The following is a 14,983-nucleotide window of genomic DNA, read 5'->3' as shown; positions in this document are numbered from 1 at the left end:
TATCCAATAAAAGTATGTTATGCTATGACTATTAACAAAAGCCAAGGCCAAACTCTTTCTACTGTTGGTGTCTACCTTAAGAAGCCGGGTTTCACCCATGGCCAGTTGTATGTTGCCGTCTCTCGTGTTACTTCAAGACAGGGGCTTAAACTTTTAATAGAGGATGAAAATGGTGCCTGTACACATGAAACAAAAAATGTTGTTTACAAAGAGGTGTTCGCTTCTCTTACATCTACAGAAACACCAGCGCCGCTTACTATAGGCGGCACCACGCATAATGTGTCACAGGATGAACAGTGGTCTTATCGCTGATATTATGAACCCAGTTAATATTCCGGTAAGCAGCTTGAATGCCCTGTACTTATATTTATTTCTATATTGCTACCTTTACATTTGGGTAATCTGGACCAACCAAATAAACTAACAAAATTTCCCTTATATTCCCACTGTAGACAACTCCTTCGGGTTTCGAGCTTCATCAGACACTGCAGGAACACACTTTCACTGAGTGAGTTGGATTACCATCCAATACCGGTGCACATGATCATCACAGTTCAGACACTCGCGTTGTGTTTTGCAATCCATATCACTGACAGACCTCACCGTCTTACTGTTAACAGGCGTCCTACACAAAAACAGTCTGTTCACAGGCAGCTATTCCAGGATAGCAACACCGATGAAGAGGTACGCATGCAACAATTGTTTGGTGCCATCATTCGGTACTTTGTAAATCAATGCACAAACATATGTATTCAAGTGCTCAGGTTTGCCGCAGCTTGTTCATTCCCTGAGCTACCTGAGTATTAACATATGTACACATTTGTTTCTCAACATACAGGAACAAACAAGTAGTGAAGAAACCAACAGAAACAAGACTGGACACCGCCAAAAAAAAAAAGGCTGCCTCATTAGCCGACTCCACAGCCAAGAAGTAGGTTTGCATACAGAGCTCAAGAACAGCCCTGCTAGGCTGCTACACCGACATCAATCCAATAATATTAGCTTTTTGTATTATGTACAGGTCAAAGACAGAAGACTCCAAACAGGAACAAAAGAGCAGTGGACGAAACGAACGCTAACAACAGCACCGCAAATGCCCCAGGTTCAGACAGATCTACCTCCTTGATACAGACCCCCCTGGCTCTGCTTCTTATTATATAATCAGCATTACTTATATAAACTAAAATGTTTGTTCTTCCTCTGCTGTTGTACAATCTATTATAGCATTTCCTTCTCTGTTTCTCTCTACGCAGATTGCTTAAATTTTTTTGGGCTAAATAAGACAATTCCCTACATGCTCCATCATATGCATGTTACTTTTTGACATGCCTCCACTTTGTTGCGTCATAGATCGCCTCTACAACTCCGTTTTTTGCTCTCTAAGGTTGCGTTTGGTTCGGAGTTAAGGTAGAATGGGATGGTCCTGACTCTAGTTCGTGGGATGGTCCTGACTCTAGTTCGTGGGATGGGGTAGTTTCATTTTCTGTTTGGTTGAAGAGATGAGATGGACCCTGTTTTTTTTGGTTTGAGAGACAAAATGGGATGGAATGGTCCTCACTCTTGTTTGGATGAGGGGATAGAGACATGACATCTGTATGGGGTTACCTCCCTCACAACATAGGTAAAGTTACCTCTATCTATTTGTACTCACACCTGATTAGTGAACTCTTGGTACATGTACACGTGATTAGTGAACTTTTGGGTACATGTATGGGTATTGTCATTGAAAATAATCATCACATCACATGTATATAATAAATGGCAAATTCATATGTAAAATGCAAGTGTGAGGCTTACTATAATTTTAAAGTTCATGCCTCACAAATATTAGCAAGTGACATGCTTACAGCTAACGTCAAGTTCTAGTTTTCAAACAGTACAGATTGCAGGCTTTTGTACATAATAACAGCAAACTGAAAGCCTTATGCATAACAGCTAACACATACTACAAGGTTCAAGGCTATGACATAATATAAAGTTCATGCCTCCGACTTAGTTAAACCACACCTAAATTGTTCCATTGGTCGCAAGCAAAAGAACCATTACAGTCACCATTTTACTGTCCTGGGAACCTCTCAGCAACGAACAAAGCAACCCAAATTAACTTATGATCAAATGGAAGCTTGTAGAATGCCTTCCCAATGCCTGGGTTGGCCACCAGATGTTGGAAGTACACAGATATGTGTGTGGCCTCAAAACCTGGAAGGCCAACCAACATATCAAATAGATCTTCTGGTAATTCATTGCTGGGGCCTGGCGGGGGTGGAGCAGTGGACTTTTCTATAGCTTCTGCAACTACAAGTCTGTCACCAACACGATTGATCGCAGCAATCAGTCCCTCTTCTTCATCTACACTAACTTTTTCTTTCTTTGTCTTGCTGCCCGATGAAGTAGCCCCATGATTAGTAGGCAATGTAGTGGCATCACTCCCACCTTGTCCATTCATCTCACCCCCAACATTTGCAGCCATGTCTTCATTTTCATTATTAGCATCTTCTGTACCTAATGCAGAATTCGAATCCTCGGCGAACCTTCCTGTAGCCATGCTGTTTCCAAAGATTGTTTGCATCTCAGAAAAGTGTGCAAGAGGCTTGTTTAAGAATTCAGCATCAGCATTGTGATCCTATAATGCCAACACAAGTAGCTAAATCTGAGAAGCCAACATATTTAGAAAGGTTGGGCCAATTATACCTGAACATAGCCATTGTAGTGCTCATCATCAAGAGTGATTATGAATTGATTTCATCCCAACCAGCAGCACTCAGTTTCCTAAGCCTTGTTATCTTTGCAAACGTTCTTTGCCATGTCAATACATGTCCATACAAATTCATTCCAGCAGCGAACTTGTCCATACAAATTAAATTCAGCAATCAAACATGTCCATACAAATTCATTCCAGCGGCGAATGCTCCAAATATTTAGGAACAGATGCTCTTATGTGTGTGCCATCAATAGCTCCAATACAATCCTAGTTTAGTTTCAATACAATGAAAATAAGTTAGGGGCTAAGACAAGGTGGCATAACTTAATGTGAAAAATGACGTAGGGATTAACCTCAAACCTTAAAATAAGGATCCCACCGACAAAAATGATTCCTCTTACTGCACCTTACGTAGGCTCAAATGATTCCTCTTACTTTTTCTCCTACTTAATGAAGCAAGTGTCAATGCACGCTTTCGAAAAAAAATTCCTCTTACTTTTAGTTTTATGCCCCATAAAAACACTTCCCTCAACATTACTCTCTATTTGTAGCACTGTTTACCCTGCTTTTAGCTTGTTGCTCTACACAAGTACACATGCCATGTATACCTATGTGCTCTGTTCATTAGTTTCCTAACTTTTTTTTGCATATTTTTCCAGACAAAAAAACAAGGGAAACCAGTTCGTGCTTTTGTTATATGGGAAGGATTAGCTTCTGCACGCTATGACCCCCCATCTTCTCTGCTCGCAACAAAAGAGATAGCCTGTCCAAATATGTAGAAACAAAGTGCTTGATATCTGTGTGTTATATGTTTAGCGTCAATATGCCTAGAAACACTTCCTTTCTGCATCATCATGGACTTATTATGGGCATCTCAGCTAATGAAATGTTTGCAATACCAACACATGTAATGTATACCTACACAGATGTAAAATACGCATGGTGTGTATATATCTACACCATCATGGACTTATTATGGACATCAACAGCATATATATGTAGCATGCAAAACCTGCATATAAACCTACATGTGTTTGCTCAGCCATTGCGCGCGGTTCCTACTAGTCTCAAACAAAGAACGAGAGGACGACAAAGCAAGCAGCGACGACGACAAAAGACTGAAGGATAGCCGGTGCACAAGCACCGCCGCCGCCGGCGTCAGCGTCACCGTCGTTCGCTTCATTCCTCACCCAACCGTCCCCGTCCGGCCCGCGTGGCAATGGCAGCCAAGCCAGGGGCCCCCATCCGGCCATCACCACGGGCCCCGGTGCCGGCGCCTCCGTCTCGCCACTTCCTTCTTCGTGGCCGCCGCCCTCCTGTGCCCCATCCGCCGGCTGCTGCGGCAGCTCCTGTCGGCAGACCGGGCACGAATTGTGGAGCCGGAGCCACGGCACGATGCAGTCGGTGTGGTACGCGTGCTTGCACGGCAGCTCCCGCGCGGCCTCCCCGAGCTCGAACTCCTCCTTGCACACGGGGCACTGCGAGCCGTCCGACAGGTGCGCCGGGGAGACCTGCACCGTGGGGAGCGAGTCGATGGCCGACTCTGGCGCCGGCGCCGGCCCGGGGCGGTCGTCCTGCGTGAGTCGCTCGATGAGCGCGTTCAGGTTAGGCCCGATGAAGAACTCGTCCCAGCCGACGACGGGAGGTGGCGGTGGCGCGTCGACGTCGTAGTCCTCGTCCGGGCGCCGTGTCGCCAGCGCTGGCGGCGGGGACGGGACGCGCCGGGGGCGGCGAGGGAGCGGCGTGTCCGCGTCGGCCGTGGGGTCCCTGGCGTCGCCGGTGTATATGACCCAGCGGCGGGGCCCGTCGTACGGGAGGAACGGCGGCTGGAAGAACTGGTCGGCCGGCGGGACCACAGGCCGCGGCGCGGGCAGGTCGATCTCGTGCAGGAAGCGGCCGAAGCAGCGCGGGCAGAAGACGTCCGACGTCGGGTACGAGACGGCGCGCACCGTGCGGCCGCACACGTAGCACCAGTACAAGCGCCACGTTCGCCGGCGCCGTCCTCGCACGCCTCCGCCCGCGCCCGTGGACATGGTTGGAGAGCAGAGCTAGTCGGAGTAGTCGCCGCACCCCGGCTCCGCTCGCCGTGGCTTGAAGGAGGCGCGCACGAGATGGGAGCATGGACCTAGTATAAGAGGATTCCAAGGGAACGGGACAGCAATTTGATTTGGACAGCGGCAAGGTTGGCATAGAGAGGGTTGGCGGGAAGGAATGCCTTTTGCCAAGAGATGAACACGATTCTGTCTTACGGGGCGTGCTGTACGAAATCTGAAGCAAAGCATTGCACGTTCCTTCCTTCATGCGAGCTGCGAGAGGCCCGCCAGTGGCAGGTCCGCCGGTGAATGGGATACTGACATGGCAGTTGGCACTGGCAGTGACGCAAACTTGTGGCCGATGCTATTTTCCATTCTACCCGAATTTAATTCACTTGTCTTGTGTTTATGGGTTCATTTCCTGGATTTTTTTTGAAGAAAAAATAAATTTCATTCTAAGTTTATATATGTAGCACACAGAGATGGGATATAGAAAATGTTTCAATGAAAGCTTTTCAGGACAGTACAATTTCTAGAATGCATCCAAGACTCAAAAAGAGAACAAGCAAGAGGTAGGTTATCATCCACTTAATTATGTTGATAAATGTGTTATCCTAAATTGTTATGGAGTACGTGCAATAGTTGGGTTGATACATAGACCATTCGTTGTTAAATACTCCTTCCGTTCTAAAACATAGTTCACTTTATGTCAAATATTTTCAATTTTGGCTAAGTTTTTTTCTCCTACAACTAAAAAGAACAAAGTGTGGATATCGTTTTGGTGCGACAATTGCCTTGGGTCATCCGTCTGCCACCCCATGTGATCGATCCCACCTCCCACGTTGTTTAAAGGAAAGGAGCGAGCGAGAAAAGAAAAGCCCGCGATTTGTCTCCTTGATTGAATATTGCATGTTTGCAAAATAGAAAGTAGAAAATTATTGTGCTATCCATATACACATTGCATGTTTGCATGCACCAACATACATGGTAACGAGCAAAATGAAAGAGAATTAACACAGAAGGAAAGAAAAATAAGACAAAAGGAAAGAGAGAGACTGCTATCGATCATCTGCTATAAATACTGTGGCCTCGCCATAGCGCCCACCCTTGCCAGCTTAGCTCGCCCTCGCTCGCACCGGCCTCCGCCCTCGCGCCCTCCCACGCCCATGCCCTGACTTGTACATTTTTATTAATTGGACACTATCTTTCCACGATTTATTGACAAATATTTAAACAAGATGCTCATAGATTAGCCAAACAAGCTTGACAATTTGTTTCTCAATCTTGTACTTCTACCTGTGAAAAAATAGTTATTCTGGTGTTTCTATAATGTATTAGGGCAATCACAATGCTATACCTATTAATTTCCATAGTCACTACATATAGAAACCATGGTCCTAATGGATAGTTTCTACAGAACAATTTTTTATCCAACCACATATATTATCTCCATTCTTTACCAATCACATCCCTTCATGCCTTGGTTCTCATGTAGACATGTCCCAAAAATCTGATATGTGTCATGATTTTAGAATTACATGCTACTCATAGGGCTGGATGATGAGCAGATGGTTTCTTTGTGCCCAAACTACTTGCACCAAGCACTGAGGTCCTGGGATCATGCAACGGGGATGTTGTATAGTTTGGAGAGGATGGTTTAGAAGTAGAGCTTGTTGAAATCGAGCATGGAATGATGCTTACATGGTGTTGAAAACTTTAGACATTTAGAGGTTGGCTGGAACTAGATGGTGCTTGGGAGGTAGTAAAACTGACAGCCATCGCGCCTCAATGAAGAGTTGACGATTGACTTTGTGAAGCAAATTTAAAAACCTTTGTGTTATAAGGGGGCAAAAATTAAATTTGTGGTTTCTGAGCAGATAATTTCTCCTTGTGAAAGTGTTTCTAACTAATTTAGAGTGGACCAATGAATCTATGAAAAATTATTTTCTCAATTCCAACTTATATGACGTTTTGGCTTTTCTAGATACATAACTTTTTTATATGCTTAGATATACATAATTAAAACAATATATCTAGAAAAACCAAAATATCTTATAATTTCGAACTAAGAGAGAAAATTTCAATTATTTATACGGTGAGTATAACATACTTAAGGTATTACAAGAGATTTTTCAAGACACACAGTATTACCCATGTGACAGGAATTAATATTTATATATATACTCGAACTTGTGTATAGGATGGTATGAAGATACAGCAGAACTTATTCGTGGATTTATTGGCGTACGAAAGAAATAGATATCAGAGATTTCTTTCTGCCGATATAAAACATTATCTTAGTCGCATCATGGAAAAGTCTATACAGTAGAGTTTGTGAGCTTACAACGCCGCGCTCCGTGACTGTGTTAATTTCACGAACTTTGCCTTTTAGATTAAAGAGTAATATGCATCGTAGGCCCTAGAACTTGTCTTGGGGTGCTACTTAGGTTCACAAACTCTCAAATCGTACTTCTAACACCCTAATGTTGTTTAAGTATGTCACTTAGGTCCATAACTCATCGGAACAACGTTTTGGCCGACGTGGCGTGGACAGTGTGGCGCTGACTATGTAAAATGTCCTAATATGGCTAGAGGGGGGTGAATAGCCTATTTAAATTCTACAAACCAATTAGAGCAATTTGATTAGTAAGACAAATAGCGAAATGCAAACTTGCTCTAGCTCTACGAGAGTTGCAAGCCACCTATCTAATAATTCTAGTTGCAATGATTACTAGACACACGACTTGCTATGATACTACTCACTAAGAGCTCTCAATCTTGCTACACTAAAGAGCTCCACTAGATGAACTTAAATAATAAATCAAGCTCTCAATTCTAATTACACTAAAGAGCTTGCCATAACTAGTTTGTAAGAATATAAAAGAGTGAGTAGAGTGATTATACCGCCGTGTAAAGGGATGAACCAATCACAAGATGAAGATGAAATCAATCACTGAGAGAATGCCAAATAGCAAGAGACAACCGATTTTCTCCTGAGGTTCACGTGCTTGCCAACACGCTACGTTCCTGTTGTGTCGACCAACACTTGGTGGTTCGGCGGCTAAGAGGTGTTGCACAAACCTCGTCCACATGATTGGACACCGCAAGAACCTACCCACAAGTGAGGTAACTCAATGACACAAGCAATCCACTATAGTTATCTTTTGGCGCTCCGCCGGGGAAGGTATAAATCCCCTCACAATCATCGGAGATGGCCACGAACAATCACCGACTCGTGCCAATCCTCCACCGCTGCACCAAGCCATCTAGGTGGTGGCAACCACCAAGAGCAACAAGCGAATCCCATAGCAAAACATGAATACCAAGTGCATCTAGATACAATCACTCAAGTAATGCACTTGGATTCTCTCTCAATCTCACAATGATGATGAATCAATGATAGAGATGAGTGGGAGGGCTTTGGCTAAACTCACAAGGCTGTTATGTCAATGAAAATGTGCAAGAGAGTGAGCTAGAGCCAGTCATGGGGCTTAAATAGAAGCCCCGCGAAATAGAGCCGTTGTACCCCTTCACTGGGTACTGATCGGGGTGACCGGACGCTCCGGTACTACTGACCGGACGTGGGGCTCCGTGTCCGGTCGCTCGATGGCGGCCACGTGTCATCCTGTGTTCAACATGAATCGTCTGATCTCAACGGTCGATAGTTCACCGGACGCTCCAGCACAGGTGACCAAACGCTAAACCTCCAGTGTCCGGTCGTTTACAGTAAGGTTCCAAAACCAGTTTTCTTCAACCGGACTCGTCCGGTGGTACTTGACCGAACACATCCAGCGTTCGGTCAGTCACCCTAATCACTATGCAGCTACGTCACCTTTGACCGGACGCATGCTTCCAGCATCCGGTCAGTCAGAGGCCCAGCGACCAGTCACATGATCGACGCTGGGTCATCACTGCCACGCCTGACCAGATGCACCGGTCCCTCAGAGACTAGCATTCGGTCAGAAGAAAAACAGCGAGACTGACCCTCTATCATCTCTATCTCCTTCACCCTTGCTCAAATGTGCCAACCACCAAGTGTATCACTTTGTGCACATGTGTTAGCATATTTTCACAAATATTTTCAAGGGTGTTAGTACTTCACTAGATCCTAAATGCATATGCAATGAATTAGAGCATCTAGTGGAACTTTGATAACTGCATTTTGATACGAGTTTCACTCCTCTTAATAGTATGGCTGACTATCCTAAATGTGATCACACTTACTAAGTGTCTTGACCACTAAAACAAAATGGCTCCTACATTTTATACCTTTGCCTTGAGCCTTTTGTTTTCTCTTTCTTCTTTTCCAAGTTCAATCCTTTGATCATAACCGTGCCATCACCATTGTCATGATCTTCGTCATTGCTTCATTACTTGGAATAGTGCTACCTATCTCATGATCACTTTGATAGACTAGGTTAGCACTTAGGGTTTTATCAATTAACCAAAACCAAACTAGAGCTTTCACTGTGTCCAAGAGCACGTGAGCCTAGTTTGGGGCGTGAGCCTGGTTTTCAACTGGCCGGTATGGCGGCGGCCATTGCCGGAGGCGAAACCTCATCGACGAACACAGAGAAGGGCCTACAGGCCATTATTCGTCTTGGTAAAATCACGGGATGAAAGAGGAGATGAAAGCGAGCTCACCATGGGGCTTCTCGCGGCCGGAGGTGGCTTCGAAGACGGCGTACGGCTCTATGAGCGGACGACAACTCATGCCCTGTACTTTTCTCCTGTACTTTTTAAAGACGGCGGACGACATATGGCTCGGCGAGCATCCGAGCGCCATTATGGCGCGTGCTCGTGCTGCTGCTGCTACGCCTGTCTCGCTGCGTACTACCACTGTGTCGCTGGCTCACTACCACGCCGCTGCCCTACCATCCACCGCGACTTTGCCGAGCTACGCCACGCGTGTGTTCACACCCGCTCGAGGCAGCGCCCTTCGTCCAACTGAGTCGTGACGACCCATCAATGCCTAGCTCGCCTGCTCGCAAGTGGACGCCCTGCTCCGGCCATTATTGGCCTTAACCGAGTTGGAGTAGTCGACGCCGTCTCCACCGGGTGTAGCTTAGAAAAACCACACCTCTTCACCTATTCAAATTTGCACTGCCATGAGCCTCCCGGTCCAATTCCTCACACCAGAGAGTGTCCATGAAAGTTGCTTAGCCATCCAAACCACATCAAGCCTTAGCCGTTCACTGTCCCTGGCCAATTTCAGAGTTTCCGAGCCACCGGTCATCTTGCCGCCTAAACAAAGCATCCTTGGGGGTAAGCCTCTACGGTGGGAGTTAGCTCAATTCCTTGAACCAGTCGATTGATCCTAACCATATAGTGTTGCTAGGGCCAAGCTCGCCTGGTCGTGCAGCCGCTAGGGGCACCGAGCTCAAACGCAGCCTATGAGGGCATGGCTGGTGAGGGCCACGACCGCAAGCAGCGGGAGGCGCGCATGCCGCTGCCCCACACTAAGCGCGCGCGGGCGCCATACGTTGACTTCCTCAAGCTTGTGTCATCATGACGTGATCTGACGATGGGGTGCGCGACATCCACCGAAGCGCGGCGTGACATGGTGTGGGTTGGTGCCGATGCCCATGTGCAGCGGAACTTCTCGCTGCCCTCCGTCAACCATCAGTGTCTGTGGCTAAGGGCCATGTCGATGCTCAGCACCCTCGGCCTCACCGGCAGCGCCCGTCACTCTGGCTCGTGTAGGCACGCGATGTTGTCGGTGGAGGAGATGATGAAGGGCGACAATGACCACGCCCCTGAAGCTCCACACACCGACGCTGATGTCGCCCAATGAGCCTGAGGTGATCAACATGTGGGAGCTCATGGCAGGGCTCGAGGATGACGTGTCGATGCTGCGCGCCACATACAAGAGTCTGCCACTCGATAAGTCACCACAGGAGTTCGCCTTGGAGGCGCCACCGCTGCCGCAGTGGATGCAGGCCGACATGGACATGCCCATCGCCTTGGTGTCGCCCCTATGGCCATCGGGAGGTGAGCTGAAGTGAAAGGTCCTAATGGCTAGAGGGGAGGGTGAATAGCCTAATAAAAATTTCTATAACAACACTTAACAAAATAGTTTGACAAATATGAGGTGAAGCAAGTGTTGCGCTAGCCTACTCAAAACGCAAGTCATCTACCACAATTCTAGTTTAGATAGTATCTATACACACAATAGCTATGACACTACCCTATGTTAGTGTGCTCTCAAAGGCAAACTAAAGAGCCACACCAACCAACCATGCAAGCTCTCACAACTAGCTACACTAAAGAGCTTGACAACTAGTTTGCAGTAATGTAAGGAGAGTGATCAAGAAGGTTATACCGCCATGTAGATGAAGGAACCAATCAATCACAAGGATAAATAACAATGAAGACCAATAATCTCATAATCAATGATGAACACAATGATTTTTACCGAGGTTCACTTGCTTGCCGGCAAGCTAGTCCTCGTTGTGATGATTCACTCACTTGGAGGTTTGCGCACTAATTGGCTTCACATGTCAAACCCTCAATAGGGTGCCGCACAACCAACACAAGATGAGGATCACACAAGCCACGAGCAATCCACTAGAGTACCTTTTGGCTCTCCACCGGGAAAGGTCAAGAACCCCTCACAATCACCACGATCGGAGCCAGAGACAATCACCAACCTCCGCTCAATGATCCTTGCTGCTCCAAGCCGTCTAGGTGATGGCAACCATCAAGAGTAACAAGTGAAACCCGTAGCAAAACACAAACACCAAGTGCCTCTAGATGCAATCACTCAAGCAATGCACTTAGATTCACTCCCAATCTCACAAAGATGATGAATCAATGATGGAGATGAGTGGGAGGGCTTTAGCTAAGCTCACAAGGTTGCTATGTCAATGAAAATTGCCAAATGTATGAGCTTCAACCGGCCATGGGGCTTAAATAGTAGCCCCCATGAAATAGAGTTGTTGTACCCCTTTACTGGGCACAACACGGGGTGACTAGACGCTTCGGTCCGATCGACCGGACGCTGGCCATCAGTGTCCGGTCACGTGATACATGCCACATGTCCCCTACTTCAAATACTGTTCATTAGATTTCAACGATCATCTGTTGACCGGACGCAGCGCACAAACTGACCGGATGCTCAGCCTCCAGCGTCCGGTCGTTTCCAGTAATGTTCTAGAAACGATTTTCTTTGACCGAACACGTCCGGTCATGCTTGACCGGACCCTGACAGCGTCCGGTCACACAATGACTTTCCTCAGCGCTGTCTGACAACAGGACCGGACCCTAGACCTCAGCGTCCAGTCAGTCCAAGAACCAGCGTTCAGTCATTTGACCGATGCCAGCGTCTTTACTGTCACACTTGATCGGACACGCCGGTCCCTCAGAGACCAGCATCCGGTCACTCAGTGACCAGCAAAACTAACTCCTTTCACCTCTAACTTCTTCACCCTTGCTCAAATGTGCCAACCACTAAGTGTATCACCTTGTGCACATGTGTTAGCATATTTTCACAAATATTTTCAAGGGTGTTAGCATTCCACTAGATCCTAAATGCATATGCAATGAGTTAGAGCATCTAGTGGCACTTTGATAACCGCATTTCGGTATGAGTTTCACCCCTCTTAATAGTATGGCTATCAAACCTAAATGTGATCACACTCTCTAAGTGTCTTGACCACCAAAACAAAATAGCTCCTATGGTTTATACCTTTACCTTGAGCTTTTTGTTTTCCTCTTTCTTCTTTCCAAGTCCAAGCACTTGATCATCATTATCATGCTATGATCTTCATTTGCTTCACCACTTGGAATGTGCTACCTATCTCATAATCACTTGATAAACTAGGTTAGCATTTAAGGTTTCATCAACTCACCAAAACCAAACTAGAGCTTTCAATCTTCCCCTTTTTGGTAATTGATGACAACCCTTTCACAAAGATATGAATTGAAATTTAATTAAATCCATGTTGCTTGTCCAAGCATATTTACCATGTGTAAAAGAATATGGACAAGTTTCATGAACCCCATATGGTAGCAATTGCTCCCCCTACATATGTGCTAAGAGTTTGGATTGTAGCTTGCACATATGCTTAGATAGGAAATATAGGAGACAATGTCTACCAAATGATGCTAAGGTATAAAAGATGGACCTTTGAAGCGTGATACCAATTGTAGTGCACCATTATACCATCCTTAGCACCATGGTTAGCTCTATACTTCTTGAAAACACACTTTGAAAAGATACCACTTGGAAATACTTGGAAATGAATTCATTAGATATCCTATGCATGCTAGTTTTTCATTTTATCATTCAAACCTACAACTAGCATGCACCACACAAGCATGGATATTGAAATTTAAAACTTGTGCCATGCAAGCGAACATATGAAATGCACATTCAAATGCACTATACAAGTTCATGAGCTTGCTTCCCCTACTTGTGTGCTCAAAATTTTAATTGATCCCTTTCCTTTGTCATATTTTCCTTCATGTCAAGTTTTTCGCTTTGTCCAAATTCTCCCCCTTGTTGTCTTCTCACCACCTTAGTACACTAATATATCTTTTGACTTTCTCTCATGTACTAATATCTTTGTTATTTCTCCCCCTATCACATATATCTTTGTTTCTCTCCCCCTTTGTCATTAATGACCACAAAGGCTTAAAATATAGATAGGTAGAGATTATCAATGTCAATCAGTGGGGTGAGGATTATTTTCCCAAATTTGGTCCAATCTAGATCATTTACCAAAGATATTTAACTCGGTTTAATCCAAGGATAAGCTTCTTCATACCTCCAAATAAGGGTTATCTTGTACCATGTTGAGTTAAACACTTAGAGTTCATTTTCTAGATTAAACACTAGGTTTACAAGCCCACAAACATGTCATATGCTACCACTAGATCAAGTCAAGCATAGAAGCAATAGTGGTACCATACAATCATCAAATTCATTTGATTTTCATGAATGAGCCTAATAAAATTGAACCCCTTTAAAGGTCCTAATAAAATTAAAAATATGACTAGATGCACTAAACATGTCCTTAGTAAGGATGTATGTCATGCCAATCAACTTTTACCTTGAATAGCTCAAAGAAGAGGCATGTCATATGAGTGGGGGTGCATCAACACATATTTGAGAAATCCAATATGTTCAACTCATTCTTTAGCTTGCAAAACCTTTTCTCATCCAATGGCTTGGTGAATATATCGGCAAGTTGATCTTTGGTGCCCACACTCTCAATACAAATGCCCCCTTTTTGTTGGTGATCTCTTATGAAATGGTGGCGGACATCAATGTGCTTTATTCTTGCACGTTGAACCGAATTGTTGGTCCACTTGATTGCACTCTTATTGTCACATAGCAATGGCACTTTCTTAAACTTGATTCCAAAGTCATTCAAAGTGGCCTTCATCCAAAGAATTTGTACACAACAACTACCGGCGGATATGTATTTGGCTTCGGCGGTTGATAATGCAATACTATTTTGCTTCTTTGATGACCATGAAACAAGTGATCTTCCCAACAATTAACATGTGCCTGATGTACTCTTCCTTTCAACCTTGCATCCCGCATAATCCGAGTCAGAGTAACCAACTAGCTTAAACTTTGCTCCTTTGGGATACCATAAACCAATATTTGGTGTATGCTTCAAGTACCTCAATATCCTCTTTGTAGCCTTCAAATGACTTTCTCTTGGTGAGGCTTGAAATCTTACACACATGCATACACTAAACATGACATCCGGCCTTTATGCGGTCATATAGAGTAGGCTTCCAATCATAGACCGATACAATTTTTGATCCACCATATTTTCACTTGCATCACTATCCAAGTTGCCATTGGTTCCCATTGGTGTGCTAATGGCTTTACTATCAATTATTCCAAACTTCTTGATCATGTCCTTGATATACTTGCCTTGACTCACAAATGTACCATTCTTCAATTGCTTGATTTGAAGACCAAGGAAGTAACTCAACTCTCCAATCATGGATATCTCAAACTCATTAGCCATCATTTTTCTAAATTCTTCACAAAAGTCTTGATTGGTGGATCCAAATATGATATCATCAACATATATTTGCAACACAAATAGATCTTTTCCAATCTTCTTGATGAAAAGAGTGGTGTCAACCTTGCCCATTGTGAACCCTTTAGAGAGTAGGAAGTCCCTCAATCTCTCATACCATGCTCTAGGTGCTTGCTTCAAGCCATACAATGCCTTTTTCAACTTGTACACATGGTTGGGCTTCTTGTCATCTACAAAACCAGGAG

The 14,983-nt window shown here is 44.9% G+C and overlaps 2 protein-coding genes across 2 annotated transcripts; one reads left to right on the top strand and one right to left on the bottom strand.

Moving 5' to 3' along the window:
- The first annotated feature begins 139 nt into the window (after nucleotides 1-139).
- LOC136526994 (uncharacterized) lies at nucleotides 140-3,523 on the top strand. Its single transcript, XM_066519586.1, has 6 exons — nucleotides 140-337; nucleotides 453-508; nucleotides 621-684; nucleotides 839-931; nucleotides 1,022-1,102; nucleotides 3,361-3,523. Exons 1-6 carry the CDS (start codon nucleotides 278-280, stop codon nucleotides 3,478-3,480), a joined length of 474 nt encoding a protein of 157 aa, XP_066375683.1. The 5' UTR covers nucleotides 140-277; the 3' UTR covers nucleotides 3,481-3,523.
- A 245-nt stretch (nucleotides 3,524-3,768) lies between these two features.
- Nucleotides 3,769-4,734, bottom strand: LOC136525798 (E3 ubiquitin-protein ligase RING1-like). The gene has a single exon (XM_066518663.1). The coding sequence runs from the start codon at nucleotides 4,732-4,734 to the stop codon at nucleotides 3,769-3,771; it is 966 nt and encodes a 321-aa protein (XP_066374760.1).
- Between the last annotated feature and the right edge of the window lie 10,249 nt (nucleotides 4,735-14,983).

This window comes from Miscanthus floridulus, chromosome 19 (genome assembly GCF_019320115.1).
Source record: "Miscanthus floridulus cultivar M001 chromosome 19, ASM1932011v1, whole genome shotgun sequence".
In the NCBI taxonomy this organism is placed as follows: Eukaryota; Viridiplantae; Streptophyta; class Magnoliopsida; order Poales; family Poaceae; genus Miscanthus; species Miscanthus floridulus.
This window is presented reverse-complemented; position numbering and strand designations above follow the sequence as displayed.

Coding starts and splice junctions, on each gene's coding strand:
- LOC136526994 (XM_066519586.1), top strand. CDS start 278: ATGTGTCACAGGATGAACAGTGGTCTTATCGCTGATATTATGAACCCA. Junction 338..452: donor TGAACCCAGTTAATATTCCG/GTAAGCAGCTTG, acceptor TTCCCACTGTAG/ACAACTCCTTCGGGTTTCGA. Junction 1,103..3,360: donor CAGCACCGCAAATGCCCCAG/GTTCAGACAGAT, acceptor ATATTTTTCCAG/ACAAAAAAACAAGGGAAACC.
- LOC136525798 (XM_066518663.1), bottom strand. CDS start 4,734: ATGTCCACGGGCGCGGGCGGAGGCGTGCGAGGACGGCGCCGGCGAACG.